Source organism: Pleurodeles waltl, chromosome 2_1 (genome assembly GCF_031143425.1).
Source record: "Pleurodeles waltl isolate 20211129_DDA chromosome 2_1, aPleWal1.hap1.20221129, whole genome shotgun sequence".
Taxonomy (NCBI): domain Eukaryota; kingdom Metazoa; phylum Chordata; class Amphibia; order Caudata; family Salamandridae; genus Pleurodeles; species Pleurodeles waltl.
In genome coordinates, this window is record NC_090438.1 from 364,740,321 (window position 1) to 364,755,635 (window position 15,315).

At 42.7% G+C, this 15,315-nt stretch overlaps 1 protein-coding gene across 1 annotated transcript in view; it reads right to left on the reverse strand.

Annotated features, from left to right (window-relative positions):
• The window catches only part of RPS6KA6 (ribosomal protein S6 kinase A6), a 322,514-nt gene that overhangs the window by 165,110 nt on the left and 142,089 nt on the right, over window positions 1-15,315 (reverse strand). Inside the window, exons 10-11 of the mRNA XM_069212593.1 lie at window positions 7,354-7,424; window positions 5,410-5,498 (exon numbers count right to left, since the gene is read on the reverse strand). Of these exons, the coding sequence (XP_069068694.1) occupies window positions 5,410-5,498; window positions 7,354-7,424 (160 nt within the window). The remainder of the gene's footprint in view (window positions 1-5,409; window positions 5,499-7,353; window positions 7,425-15,315) is intronic.

Genomic DNA, 15,315 nt, shown 5'->3' on the forward strand with positions numbered 1-15,315 from the left:
CAACCGCAACTCCAGATAATTTGTTTGGTTTTTATGAGCCATCTTCAAGAAACAGCCACAATCCCTGTCAGGATGAACCACTAGAGCCACTAAATTAATCTGAGCTTAACCATCTGATAGCTTGGCACTGAAGCAGTCAGGCTTAACTTAGAGGCAATGTGTAAATTATTTGCACAGCACACAAACGGCAATAAAGCGAAAACACAAGAAAAATCTTAGCCCAGTTTAGAAAAACAGAGTAAACTTTAATTTAATATCTGACAGCAAATCAAATCAGTCGAGTCAGAGATATGCAACTGTAAAGGTGAAGGCAAATATAGAGCTTAAAAGAACCAAGCGCCAACTGTGGTTATCTAGTCACACTGCACCAGGACAAAGTCACGAATTCAGGCTGAACGTGATGAGAATGGGCTGAGTACAGGGACCAAGTTCGTCCTGCTGAAAAGTGTACTTTAAATCCTGATTGTAGAGTGTTGCATCGTGCAGCAGGGGTCGAGAGAAGCAATGCGTGGGCCATGTCGGAGATGCGTTAGGCATCGGTAGCTCCAATGAGCTGAGAGGGCTGCAATGCGGGCTTGCATAAAGGATGCTTCATGCAGCGACAGTTCCAATGAGCCGCAAGGGCTTCGATGTGGGCTTTCACTAATGCTGCATCACACAGTACAGAGTCCCATGAGGCGCTGCAAGGCTGTATGGGCTCGGGTGCAGTCTACAGCTGAGCTGGCACAGCACCTTTAGTTGCCCTTCAGTCCTAGGCCCTTGGAAGTGGATCACTTTTAAGGCATATCAGGTAGAGTCCTAGTGCGGGTTCAGGCTGTTTGGGGCCTTTTCTGTCCTGAAGGCTCTGATCAGGAGGCCAGTCAACGAACCTTTGGAGTCACTCCGGGGATCTTGAGTGAAACTCCCTTCTATGATACTTCACAGTAGGCAAACAGCAGGCATGGCATGAGGACATCCCACTTCCGCCACATGGGCTCAGACAGGCCCATAATCATGCCCTTCAGGACTTGTTCAGCTTTTCAACAAGCCCACTTGTTTGGGGATGACAGGCTGTGGAGAACGTGTAGATTATTCCACACTCTTCCCACATAGAGTTCATGTAGGCTGACATGAAGCTGGTGCAACTGGCAGAGAGCACTTCCCTGGGGAAACATACTCAGATGAAGATCCCCATCAGGGCCCTAGCCACTGCATGTGCAGTCACGATCCTTAAAGGTATGGCATCTGGGTACCCAGTGGCATTGAATACCAAAACCAGGATAAACCTGTTGCCCATGACAGTATTGGTCCAAGGGTCCAACAATGGTGATGCCCACAACTTTGAAGGGGGTACCAATGTCAGGTAGGGGATTTAGGGAAGCCTTCACCTTTTTCCGTGTTTTACCACTGGCCTGGCAGATCAGACATGTCCTGCACAATGTATCTGGGGATGTCTTCAGCTGGGGCCAATAAAACGTGGAGGACAAGCCTTGCTAAGGTCCTGTCCTGTCCCAGATGTCCTGCCAGAGGTTTCTTGTGAGCCAGGCTCAGCAGGAAGACCATTTAGCCCCAGGGGACCACCAACATGCATGTTGCCCCATGCATGGGTGCCATAGGCTCACTGTAAAGTAGGTAATTGGCCCAGTAACTGTGGTGGTTTAAAGTGGTATCACCAGATGGGTGGGATTTGGCTTTTCAGTACCCGGATATGTAAAACTTAAAAGTGCATTTCCAAATTTTTTTAAGAACACTGCACCCTGCCCTCGGCCTGGGTAGGGCCTACTCTTGGAGTTATTTACATGTATTAAAAAGGAAGGCTTTGGCCAGGCACCAGGTTGATTTTGCCAGGTCGAAATGGCAGTATGGTGAGGGGGACTTGGCAACGGGAGGAGACTCTCAAGTGGCTGTCACCAATTGCCCGAAGGAAGTCATGGGCAGTGTTATAGTTATGGTGCTAGCCACGCCCCCTGGGACAGAAGAGGCCGGATATGAGAGGGATGCAGCTACTGGAGGTGTGCATGTGAAGAAGAAGGAAGAAGCCACATGAGAGGAGATGCGACCAACAGGAGAGTTGTAGGACAGGAGTGCTCCTGAAGGGGGAGGAGACCGAGTTGTAAGGCCTCACGAGAAGAGTTGCTAACGGCCAGGAGGAGTTAGAGCAGCAGGATGGCAGGAGGAGCTGCAAAACCGCCAGAGAGGCGGTACAGAGAGTGCTGAGAGCCATGAGAAGGAAGGGAGAACCGGAGACCCAGGAGAGCATACCGAACCCGATTCAGGGAGAAAGCACTGAAGCCCAGAAAGCTGCAGCTCTCACGCTGTTGGGGGAAAAATAAAAATAAAACAGGCAACAAGGCTGTTTTTCAGTGGGGCTTAGGAAGTCACTAACTTCTGGGGACTCATGGGTCCTGAGAGTTATCTGGGTTAACTTGTTGTGTGTTTCTCTGTGTGCCACCTCTGTGTTCAGGTGCTACCCCATGGTGCAGGCGACAAGCTGATCCTTACATTAACATTGGTGGATTACTCAGGCAGTGTATTTGTTTTCTTTCCCAAAGGTTACCTGGGTTGAACGGAGAGTGTAACAGGAAGGCATACCAAAGCTTACACAGGAGAGCGCCACCCTAGTCCAGTGCACCAGATGGACTCAGGACTTACTGTTGTTTAGAAACTGCTAGTGTCTCCAGAAATAAACAGCATATACCATATCCTTGCTCATAGTCATATCTGACAACCTACTACAAATAGTTTAAAACTGCACATACAAGCTGCAGTGGCAGGCCTGAGATGTTTAACGGGCTATTTAAGTGGGTGGCACAAGGCGGGTGGCAGTCCCACTATCAGTACTCAACTGACAGGCCCTGGGTACAGATGGCATCACTTTACTAGGGACTCACAAGTATATTAAATGTAACAACTGGGTGTAAGGCAATTTTACCATGTTTAAAGGAGAGAGCATAAGCGCTCACTCAACAAAACTGAGGTGAGCAAAAATGGGAGAATGAAGGCAAAACGTTTGGTGGAAGATCACCCTAAGTCTGACAGGTGTAACACATACTATCACAGAGTTGGCCGCACAATAGTGTCCACACACATCTATATCATCCCTTTGCAAGTATGCCTTAATTTTGTAAGTTAACCTCACCCCTGTATTTAACATCACTGAGGAGCAGGCAATATGATGAAGCATGCCCCTCATGGTGGGTGAGAGCTTAGCTTCCTAATATATAGGAACATAGGAACTCCTGAACAGAGTTTTGGACTTAAATTCCCTAGTTGAGGTTTCCTGTATTCTTCCAGTTCCTGCCTTCCAGGGTACCCATGGATGTTGGCATGTGAACATGTACATGCTTTTACGTATATATACACATATTCATGGCATTGTAGTGAAAATATGTGGTCCAATAACACATAATTCAGAACAACTTTACTATTAATTCATACACTTATTACTACAGTGTGAAGTTCAAATTCCACTTTTCTACCACAGTAAAGCAAAATTGACATGAGAAAAACACCACTTGCTGCCTCATAATTTGCATGCAACAATCACTTTACATAGAGAAACAACTTTCCTAATAGTCATGAGGTATCTTTAATATGATTTTAGACTACTGCACAAATTAAATCCCTAGCTTCCTATTTTTTGTTAAACCTAATACACATGAACAAAACCCACAATAAAAAGCCATGTATGCAGATGTAAATTAAGGTTCAACGTTTATAAATATCTGGATCACTGGGCTGAAATTAAAAAATTCAAACCCTCTAATTGGCTCTTGGGAGCTTTTTCAGAGTGAGCATTCTGATTGGCTGGCCACAAGAGGAAAATAAATGCTGTAGCAGCCATTACATGAGTCAGGGACGTGGTCCTCTATCCTGAAAAGCTCTCTGGGGGTTGGGTATGGTAATAATATCTTACTTTGCCTAAAAAGAAACCTCAGACGTTCACTGAAAAAAAAAACAAAGGTTAAAGCAACTTAGTATTTAGGTTAAAATATCAGTTAAAATGTAACATTTCAAACTCTAAAAACAAACTGAAATTCATCAGTTATAGTTTACTGAGCTAACTAGAACTTGTGTCCCCCCACATTCCTCTACTTATGACAAATATGTCACAGATTGCACCACTCATGTCACGTTTAATTACTTAATTCACCACAAAGTTCTGCAAATGAAGATCTGAGGGCCGAGGGCCCTTGGGTGAAAAGGATGAGAAGCACCTACAAATAGTAGAGTGCCCCGGGGACCACAGTGCGCTTGTGGTACTGACTCCTATTCTTGGTTTTTCACATGTATCTACAGTGTTTCTGCCTTGAGTGCCTTAAAACCTTTGGTGCAGTCAGAAGCACGAGGGCAACAGTGGACAAGAGGCTCAACTACATGTCACCGATCTGCATGAATATGAATGGTTCATTATAAAACAAATAATAAGAATGAACAGAACAAAATGAAATAGGGAGGAGTCTAATAAGCTGAAGAGGGGAGTGCTAAATTGTTGTGGTGAGGCACTTGCACCTAAGGGGCAGGAAGGGAAACAGATTCCAAGCATCTGACAAACTGAGCAAGACATCTTACACTTTCTACCTGCCTAGCTGTGTGGTACTGAGGAAGAAATATGTATCAAAGGTTTGTAATGTATACATAAAATCAATATAGAGAACACTGCAAAAAAATACTGAATGCACAATGCTGAAATGAGGACTCAGCTGGTGCAATGGTGCTACTTTTAATAGAAGAGATACTCCTATTTGCATTGTTATTTGGTGTCTACATGTTATCTATCTATAATTAACAAAAATGTTATGTAACGTTTAGTAATCATTTTTTTTTACCACACAGGCATTGCCATGCTGGGAAGTAGCTCAAAGGCCTGTTTTAGGAACTTTACAATGCTCGAATTTACAAACATTTTCAAGGTTAAGTGAAGGGGTATCTAGGCGCAGGTAGTGGTAAAGGTTGGCAAGGGGTTTTTAGGATTCACAGGAGGGAAGTGGTAAAGGGAGTTAAGAGTTTTTTAGGGTTCAGGGCCCATATTGGTAAAGGCTGGCAAATGGATTTTAGGGTTCAGGGGTAGGTAGTGGTAAAGGGAGGTAGGGTTTTGATAGGGTTTGGGGCAGATAAGAGGAGGTAGAGGGTTGTTCAGGTTTAAGGGTGGGTAAAAGTAAAAGGAGGTAAGGGTTGTTTAAAGTTCAGAGTCGGGTAGAGGTAAGGGGAGATATGGTGTTTTAAAAAAAGAAGAGGGGGGATTTGAGGGTAAACTTCAAAACAGGATTTTTATCAGTCATTACACTGGCCAATGCGTGGTAAAGTAGCATGATGCATAAAAAAATATTGTAATGTTGTAAAACGTGTGGCAAAATACATTTACATAAGTAATCATGAAACACCTTTGACTAAGCACACATCTTAGAAAATGCATTAGAAACATCTCACCTAGTCTATTTGAAGGATTCCTTTTAAATAGCATCCTTAACAGGCTTTGGGCTTCTGGGCTGAGAAACTGCGGCATACCGAGTTTAGATCTGAGAAGTAAAGAAGAAAACGCATACTATATTATTTCGCACAATTTTTTTTTATAACAAATACTTTCCTATCCAATATTTGAATATTGCTCACAAAGTACCTTATTGATCTGTTTCTGAAGAGTCGTGTGGTGCACACTATAAACAAGCAGCTCTAAATGCTTTAAAAAGGAAGGCTACAAACCAATTTCAATGTATTTGAAGGGACTCACAATAAAAAGCAACACAATCATCAACCATAAACTAAAGATAAAAACATGTCTAATTCTCATATACGATGATGCACTGCAATTGGACCAACCTCTAAGAGGACCAAGAATCCTGAAATTGCATGATGAGATTTAGTGAGTGGAAAGTCCACAGGTCTGATGTTAGCTGTCAGAATTTTGAATATGTCAATGTTTGTTTTATTTTGTCTTTGACGAGGGCCCAGTAGCTTCAAATGTGCAATCTCTTACAAAAAATACGCACACACACCAAGGCAAAAAGCAAAAAACTCTTTAAAAAAAACACATATTGCCACTGCTGTCACAGGCACTAAAGATACTTTAGGAATATATATGCTCAATACAATCAATTATAATGCAGTCACTCATAGTGAAGGTAGCCAAAGGCTGAAGTGAGCTTACCAGCGGGTGGAAGAAAAATGTGAATAGCACATTAGTATAAAAATTAGTAAAATCAAAAAGGCCTTAGCTAACAAAACTGGACATTTCTTCATTGAGAGATTAACTCAGGATTGGCATTTTGGCATTTAATTAAAACAAAAAGTAGATTATGTTGTTTGATTAAATAACATGTAAGGTCTGAAAGTTAAGCTTTGGAGGCACTTCTAGAAAACATTGTAAAAAAAGCCAACTTAACTTTCTTTGCAAGAGATCGATGAAATGCTTTACTTGTGCATTGGAAGCTTACACTGTGGATGCACTGAAGACAGAAAGACAAACACGAAGACTGTTTGCATGTCTAACAGTGTTTTGTGCATCTATCTTTATAGGTCGGACAGGCAGGGAATGCTAACGGGAAGCAAGAAAGAGGGATCGGGATAAAGGTGGCCAATAAAAGGGCATAAAAGTAAGTAACTGGGATATACAGCATGTAATGTAATGAAATAGTTTTGTCATTTATATTGAAAAAGTGCATTTGCATTGTTCATTATGTTTCTTGTAGCTTATGGAACTTTACATTTGCAGTTTTTGACTATAAAATGAATAGTACATTGTTGGTGAGCTTGTATTGTATTACAAATACACTGTAAGAGAGGGATATTCTAGGGGCTGTGTGAAATATTGAAAAAAGTATAAATGAAGAATGACTGTTTGCAGAGTCAGGGAGACTGCTAGTTGCTCTTGCACATCAATGTGGTGTAGCCAGATATCACAAATGTGCACACCTGGGACATACTCCACCTGAGCAATTTCCTTACTGTGGTAGGAAGGCACAGGTCTCCCAGGCTATCCTCCACACAACTCTCCAGGGCAGTTAGAAAACTCTGCTTTGTGGCTGTCAATAATTAAAAGTCTCGGGTAGTTTTAATCACTTAAATTATTAGTAGAGCTTCTCAATTTCCATGTGCTAAACATAAGCATTCCTCAGACCTCTTACGGGGCACCCCTGCCACTGTGCACCATTTACACCTTAACAATCAGGTGTTGCACTCAAAGGAACTCTTTTATCCGAAATCCTAAGGCAATTGTATGCAGATTGTGTTGCAGCAATTCATACCACAGGTGTGCAGTGGACTTGGGTGATCGCCAAAAAGGTGACTTTTCTGTCATTGGATTCTTTCTAAGCAAACACTGTTAGACATTCTCAGGAAATATTAATTGGCAAGAGAAACTGAAGCAATACTTACTTTAGTATCATGTTCATAGTCTCGTTCCTATCTTTACCTTGAAAGGGTAACGTACCAGTAAGCATTTCAAACTGTAATATAAAATAAGAAAATAACATGGTTCATATTCTTTAGGAGGATTTTCAATAATAAATGTAATTAAAGTGGACTCTCTCTACCTGATGAAAACATGGATACTGTTAAATGTTAAGTGATCTTGTCAGATTGGATACTGAATATGACTGTAAAACAACACAACAAAACTCTGAAAACCGGCTTGTGTTTTTTTCTGGAAAATAAGGTATGCAAATTAAAGTATTAGAAAGAAGAATAAATTTTTTTTTTTTTATTTACATACGTGTCTATAGAAGGCAATACAAACTTTACAAACAAGGCATGCAAGAGACCTGACTGGGATCAATCTATAAAGATATTCAGGGCACTGTATCCAGTCTTAAAACTGGTTACATTTATTAGATTTCATCAGCCGTCCATTTGTGGGTTAATTTACTCCTTCTAATAGCATGGTCCTTTTTATCTTTAACACCAACTTGAAATACGAATGACATTATACTTTGCTCTCCACTTTTGTGTATAGAGGTGTCTACCCAACAGGAAGGCAAAATATAACAGAGTGTCAACAAAGCCTGCCCCAGAAAGCATTCACAATATGCTTATCAGTGTGGCACAAGGACCAGGAGTCACTATGATACCCGAAATCTCTTAACCATAAAAAAAGTATTTTACTTAGATGAATTATATAACAAACCAAAGTATATGCTCCCAGCTCGCCCCCAAGACAGCACAGCACAGCAACTAGTATATAGACAAGGCCTTCTAGGCAAACTTATTTTCTCAGCATTAAGGTAAAGTTGGTAAGCACTGTAATACTGTATCACTGTATCCCACAAAGGTCGGAACCTCGAGGGTCTGAGTGCGTTCCTAATATTCCTCCAGTTCTTCTAAGAGTTTAACCCTAAATCCTCTGTTCAGAATTCCTTCACTTCTCCAGGGTTTGCAGTTTCTAACCATTGAGTTTTCCATAACCTACACCGATAAATACTTTGGGAACGAAACAGTTAAAAGCTTTACTAAATAGACTGGACTCTTTCTTTTCTAAGGACCAGAGAAAGTTCCTCAACAGTAAATATTTACAAGAACTGCCTTAGAATTCGAGAACATATTTTTGCTGAACCTCCTTGAATGGTAATATTCTCGTCAGATCAAATAACTAATCTAATTTTCAAAGTCCTTTTTCCTGTCCATTCTGGATAAGTGTTGTAAGTTCCCCCTGTGCCCTCAGAGTAGTATGCAAACATCTTTGTAGACTAGCTTTATCTCCTTCAGTAACAACGTCGTACACTTACAAAAATCAAGAAGTGTGCAAAATTCTATTTAAAAAAAATATATTTTGGATTACGAAATGTAGACTCAAACCAATGAAGCCAGTAATTTTTTCATCTACAAGGACTACCATTTGAAGTGTCAGTGTGGATGAACAAATTCTATGAACCATTTTTAGAGGGATGTTTAATTTTGTGCTGATCATCTACGGAGGTCAGCTGGTGAGAGGGAAGATGGAAGATTTATCTTACCTTAAGAAATGGGTTAGTGTTAGAGCTTTTACAAATTTGTAGTTGTTTCTGATTTGCCATTATGACCCTTAATATGCTAATACTATGCTGAATTTGCAGAACCTATGAACAGAAAGTGTGAGATGTGTATACAAACTATTGGGCTTTAGTTGTTCAAGTTCCTTTTTGGGTCATTTCCTTTGGGATTCAGTTGGATTTTACAGCTGTCATTAGGACTGCTGCTGTGGGGCGTTATGTTTCTATGTCCATTTGACTTAGATTCTTTATAGGATGTGGGGGTACTGTTTATGAGTTTGACACTTAGACTTCCTGTTTAGGTTCTGCCTTATTGCATTAATTTTAATTTTGTGATTGAGCCTTCATGGCATTTCATGCAATTTTCTCTGTACCACATTTCACTATTCTGTATTAAAATTCATATTTTTTGCGTATTTGTGGCCTAAAACATACTTTTTTATGCTTCCAATATTTCTTTCTGCTTAACTCTTCTAAATGGCATTATTCTGATGAGGAGTGTAGTCTCTAAATGCTAGATCAACTGGAAACGCCAGAGCCAAATTACTTAAGTAAACTGGAGGTATTCAAATATTGGGATTCAGATAATTACTGAGGTTCAGCTCCCACAAAGGCACAGCCATTATGAGAAATCTTTGTCTTCTGGAAAGACTGCCACGGGCTCGGACAGAGAAGGGCTACATCAGGACATAGGACTTTGACTAGGTGCAGAGAAAATTATTAGTGCCCTCTGAAACCTGCAAAAACATCGTCAGGGTAACTAGATGATCCCTCCTAGAGACTCTGTGAGATGTAATGTGCAGTTGTTTCTATATACAGTGCTCCTTGTTCCCTGTACTGGTGGGCTTAATATGTATGGTTGTCTTTTAGTAGATTTAATAATTCTATGTTTCCGTGGATATACTCTTCTCTGCTGTAGAAAGCCAGCTATCTATGTTGTGTACCAATGTAGGGGTACACTCTGCAGATAATACAGTCAGCCTTTATTGACTGACAGAGGTTAAAGTAAATACCCTAAATGCTCTCTTTTGTGGTAGTGGGGGCAAGCAGTTGAGGCTTATCAGAGGTTAGTGCTAAGCATTTGTTGAACACACAGAGTTAATAAATGAGACACACACTCAAGAAGAAACTCGAGGCCAATTTTAGAAAAATAGTACAGATTTGTATATTAGTTCAGACATCAAGATGTACAAGATCAGGTAAGTATGTACTTTGAGTAAGCAATTTTAAGACACACAGAAAATACAGCTGTTAAATCTGAGGCATAAGCCTTAAATGCAATAATGTTATCCTATGGGTAAAACATACTGCACAGGGTCACTTGCAATCGACTAACAGGACTGTTGTTCTGGACGTAAGGTAACCGGGGGCAAACGTCTCTAAAACCACCTGCAGTTTCAGGTTATCCACCCGGGTGTGTCTGGGTGCAGATCTGCTCCTAGCGGTGGTAACCTCAGACGCTACACAGTGAAGTGAATGGGAGCAATACCCAGAAGAAAAGGGCTGCAAGTGGTGACTGGGTGACCAGTGTAGTTAACCCACAGGGGGGCTCAGTCTTTAAAGGTCCAGCTCCGCACCGACACAGTCGGTCTCAGTGGCCGAGGGCTGGGGAGCTCAGATGCAAAGGTGTTTTGTCCGCATACGTCTGCAAGTTAAGGACTCTCACGGTTTTTGGGGTACCTGCAGTAGCGGGAAAAGAAACACAGTAGAACGACTTCTGGCAAGAAGCTGGCTTCTGTTAAAGTCCCTTGACGTGCAGGTACGTTTTTGCAGTGGTGGTGTTCTGGCTGAACACAAACAGGCCTTGGTGCTTGCCACTAGCGGTGGTGCAGTGAGGCTCCGATCAGGCTCAGCTGGATTTGTCAACAGGGCTGCCCTCCTCTTCCTAGTGAGATGCTCCCTCTGTGGACACGATGGCCAGCACAATGGAGACTCTGATAGTTGAGGTTGGTGCCTGCTGCTGCGGGAAAGTGGCTCCTCCATTCCGAGGGTGATGCTGGCTGGCGGGCTTAGTGCTGGTAGGCCTCTGAAGCATTTTGGAGAGTGCACAGCTTCAGGATGAGAAGGGTCTTTGCAATTGCAATTGTCTGGACTGGAGCAGGTGGGCAAGGTTTGGCACCAAAGTCCTTAGCTAGTTCTCAGTTCTTGCGCTGGTCGGTTCTTTTTTGTTCTCCTTCTTTAGTCAGTCGATTCTAAGTTCCTAGTGCTTGGGGCAACCTAAATACTCAATTCAGGGCTGTTTAGGGGAGTGCAGGGTAGTACCCAATGGGCTACTTACCCCTGGGGTGACTATATCTCCTATTTCACCACTTCCTGTGGTGAGTGGGCATAATCCTGTCCCAGAGTTCCTAGTTCCACTAAAAACAAGATGGTGGAACCATTCCTTCGTGAAGTACATCAGGCAGCCCACCTTAGGCGTGTGACTAGCCTGGAAGTGCAATATGCCTACCTGCATAGCTAAATGCCCACCTATCCTGGTGCCAATTGGACCTCAGGGCAAGGGGTGGCATCTCCCATGTCTGGGGCAAGCTGGGGTCATATATTAAAAGGTGGAAGGGACTTTGAAGTCCTTGGTATGCAATTCGCTAGCCATCCTGCTGGAGGAGGGGATAACACCTTCCCTCGGATCAGGCATCGTTTCTGGCCTCGGAGTGCAGGCTCTAACCTCCAGGAAAGTCAGAAACTCATCTGTGGTGGCAGGCTGGTAGATACCAGTCAGCCAACACACTAGAGGTCAAGTAGGTTTCAGGGGGCACTTCTAAGGTGCTCTGTGAGTGCATGCCATAATAAATCCAATACTGGTATCAGTATGGATTTATTAAGACAAGGTTTTTGATACCAATCAGCCAGTGCTTAATTTGTGCTTGTTGTTTCTGGTCTGGAGCACCAGCACTTATTTTAGAGGGCCGGCGCTTATTCTTCTGCCCCAAGTATTTGCTACTAGCAAAAAAACACACATGGGAAACACGGAGGAAGAGAAAACGAAAATGCGCCACAATGAGAGAAAGCAGAAAGCTGCAAAAGTGAGCTGAAGGGGCAGGGAGTGGCTTTAAATGGATTGAGGAGGACTGAGATGGCTTCAGAATTAAGCTGCCTCAGTATTCCGTGTTCCCACATTTAATTGCAGCAGCCGCGTGTTTAAGAGGAGGGCTTTCAGCACTGGCACGTTTTTGTTTACAAATTAAGCACTGCAAACAGCATAAGTTTCAGTGAAGTCATTTTGTAGGTGGGTAACTCGTAATGACCAATTCCCATTACATTCCTCACGTAGGCTTCATTGTTCACTTGCTATATCACGGAATAGAACTAAACATCACAGGGACATATACACACATGCAGATATGTCCTAACGTAAAATTGTAGGAGGATGGCCTGGCTTATAGTGGGTACCTTGTGGTACTTACACCTTGTGCCAGGTCCAGTTATCCCAGTTATTATTGTACAGTTTATTTCTTCTTTTTGTTCTAGTTCAAAGCTTTTGCTTCCTTTAATGTGGATCCTTGCGGTTTTGGCAGTTGTCCTGCGGTTTGCATAGTTGCATGTTTTAGGTAAGTGAAAGCAATTTACTCCAAAGGAGTATTGTTGACATGCATGAATGAAATGTTTGTCGGTGGTGTACTAAATGCAGTATTGTGTGTGAAATTTTCCTTCGATTTTAGCACAATGATATTTGTGCTGTCATATGTCTAATTTTCTTTTTTCTTATTAGTGGGATATCATTGGTGATTGCTGTGTCTGTGCAGAGTAGTTGCTGGTGAGTAGCTTTTTCAGGCAAGTGAGTGGTATAGTTTTTTAGTACAAAACTCTGTTATAAAGCTACACTTTGTTTATTACTTATTTTAGTGCTAGTTGTTGGCAATCCATTTGTTGTTAGTGAGGATCATGGCTAGCCGCAGAGTGACCGCTCAGCAGGTTGTTGGCATGCTCTTTGAGTCGTCTTCAGACCATGATTACGTGACTGACTCTGCATCTGAGGCAGAGGAGCAAGTGAGAGATTCTGGCAGTGAGTTTTCTGTCCGAGAGTGTTCTTCTGATGAGGAAGCTACTCTCAGTGCAGATGAAGGGCCTGTTTTAGAGGAGGACATTGATGTGCCACGAGTGCAGCAGCCTGGGGCTGAAGGGTTTCCCATTAGAAGACCTGACACCTGGATTGCCCCAAACATGGAGCAGCCACAGTTACCGGCATTTACTGGTCTCCCAGGGTGTAGAGTCAATACGGAAAACGTTTTGCCTGTCCATTTCTTTCACTTGTTTATGGACAATGTATTTTTGGAAGAGATTGTGGAGCAGACTAATTTGTATGCAGAGCAATATTTGATGGACAACACTGCCAGACTTAGGCCTCAGTCTAGAGCTACTCAGTGGGTTCCCACATATCTGGAAGAGATGAAAAAGTTTTTAGGTTTGACTTTTTTGATGGGGTTGATCAGAAAGCCGTTACTGGCTTCTTACTGGTCTACTCGTCCCTTGATGGCAACGACTATATTTCCTGCAACTATGACACGTAATCGCTATTTGCTTCTTCTTCGTATGCTGCATTTTGTAGACAATGCTTTAGCCTTGCCATGAGATCACCCTGATTGTAACCCTCTTTTTAAGATTAGGCCTGTCCTTGATCATTTTGTAGATCGGGTTTCAGAGGTCTATGTTCCAGGCAAAGAGATAAGTGTGGACGAGTCTTTGGTCCTTTTCAAGGGCGTTTAGTTTTTAAGTAGTACATTCCTAGTAAGAGGGCACGGTATGGGATTACATTGTGTATGCTGTCAGAAAGCAGTACAGAATATGTGTATAATTTCCGGGTCTACACTGGTAGGGATTCCAGTATTGACCCTCCTGGTTGTCCGGCCACTTTTGGAGTTAGCGAAAAAATTGTGTGGGAACTTGGTAGACGACTGTTTAACAAAGGTCACCATTTGTACGTAGATAAGTTCTACACTGGAGTGCAGTTGTTCAAGGAGTTGTTTAGAGTGGACACTGTTGCTTGTGGCACAATCCGTTCTAACTGGAAAGGCTATCCAAGGGAGCTTGTCTGTAAAAAAACTTGAGAGGGGACAGTGCAGTGCCTTGCAGAATAATGAGCTGCTAGCTCTGACATTTTCAGAAAGGGGGATGTGTACATGCTATCTACCGTCCATGATGAGAGTGCTTCCCCTGTGACTGTTTGGGGTCAGGTTGCGGAAGTGCATAAACCTGCGTGCATTTTGGACTACAATAGGCACATGGGTGGTGTTGATAGAGTAGATCAGAGGTTGGAACCTTACACTGCTCTTCGTAAGTCTTACGTGTGGTATAAAAAGATGGCCCTACATTTATGCATTTGGCAACTTTTAATGCTTTTATTGTGTTCAAGGATTGTTCACCTGAGTCAAGGATGACATTTGTTAAATTTCAGGAGTCCGTGATAGAAAGCCTTATTGTGGTGGAACAGGCAAGAGTTCCTAGAGTAGAAGTGGTGGAGAATGTGGCTAGATTGAAAGATCAGCACTTTCCAGATCACATTCCTCCCACTCCCAAAAAAGACTTGCCCACAAAGAAATGTAGAGTATGTGCCCGGAGAGCAATCCGGAGGGAGAGCCGGATGTACTGCCCCGATTGCCCTTCAAAGCCTGGGCTGTGCGTGCCCGGCTGTTTTAGAAGTTACCACACCAGGAAAAACTTTTGGGAAATACCGTGAGCATAAACTGCCTATTTTATATTTTCATATGTTCAGTTTCACTGTTGGCATTACTGTCATGTATTTAGTTAGAGCTTTTGTGTTTGTAATTTTGTACTTATTTTATAATTAGTGGTTTCTTTGTTTATAAACAAACAAAAAGTGATGGCGGTGTGCGTGGGGTGGTGCTTGGCTGGCGGTGTGCGTGGGGTGGCGCTTGGCTGGCGGTATGGGTGTGGTGGTGCTTGGCTAGCGGTGCCAGTCAAACGCCAGTCCACACACTCATCAGCTGGTGTGATTGCTGTATCAGGCATGTGGGCATATGAAAGTGATGGGCCCTTGACTGGCGCTGTCTGTCGATGCGAGTGCTGTAATGTGCTGGGCCCGTGGCTGGCGGCGTGAATGGTCTTGTGCATGTCATGTATTAAAGGTGTGTGAATGGACTGTAAAACGGTTGGTGCCTTGCCGTGGCTTAACAGCTCACGAGCTGAGAGTCATTGGTTCAGTTTTTTGGCCTTTCAGTTATTAACAGTGCATTTCACTTTTGTGAAATCTCGTGTTAATAAAATTTGATCTACTGAACCATCACTCACCCTCGGGCCAAATCAAACCTGTATGTGTGGTAAACATTAAAAAACCTGCTCCGCTGTAATCGGGCGTCGCAGCACACTTGTGACACGCTAGGTGTCTAAGGTGGGACGCCGATGATGAAGCATGCCA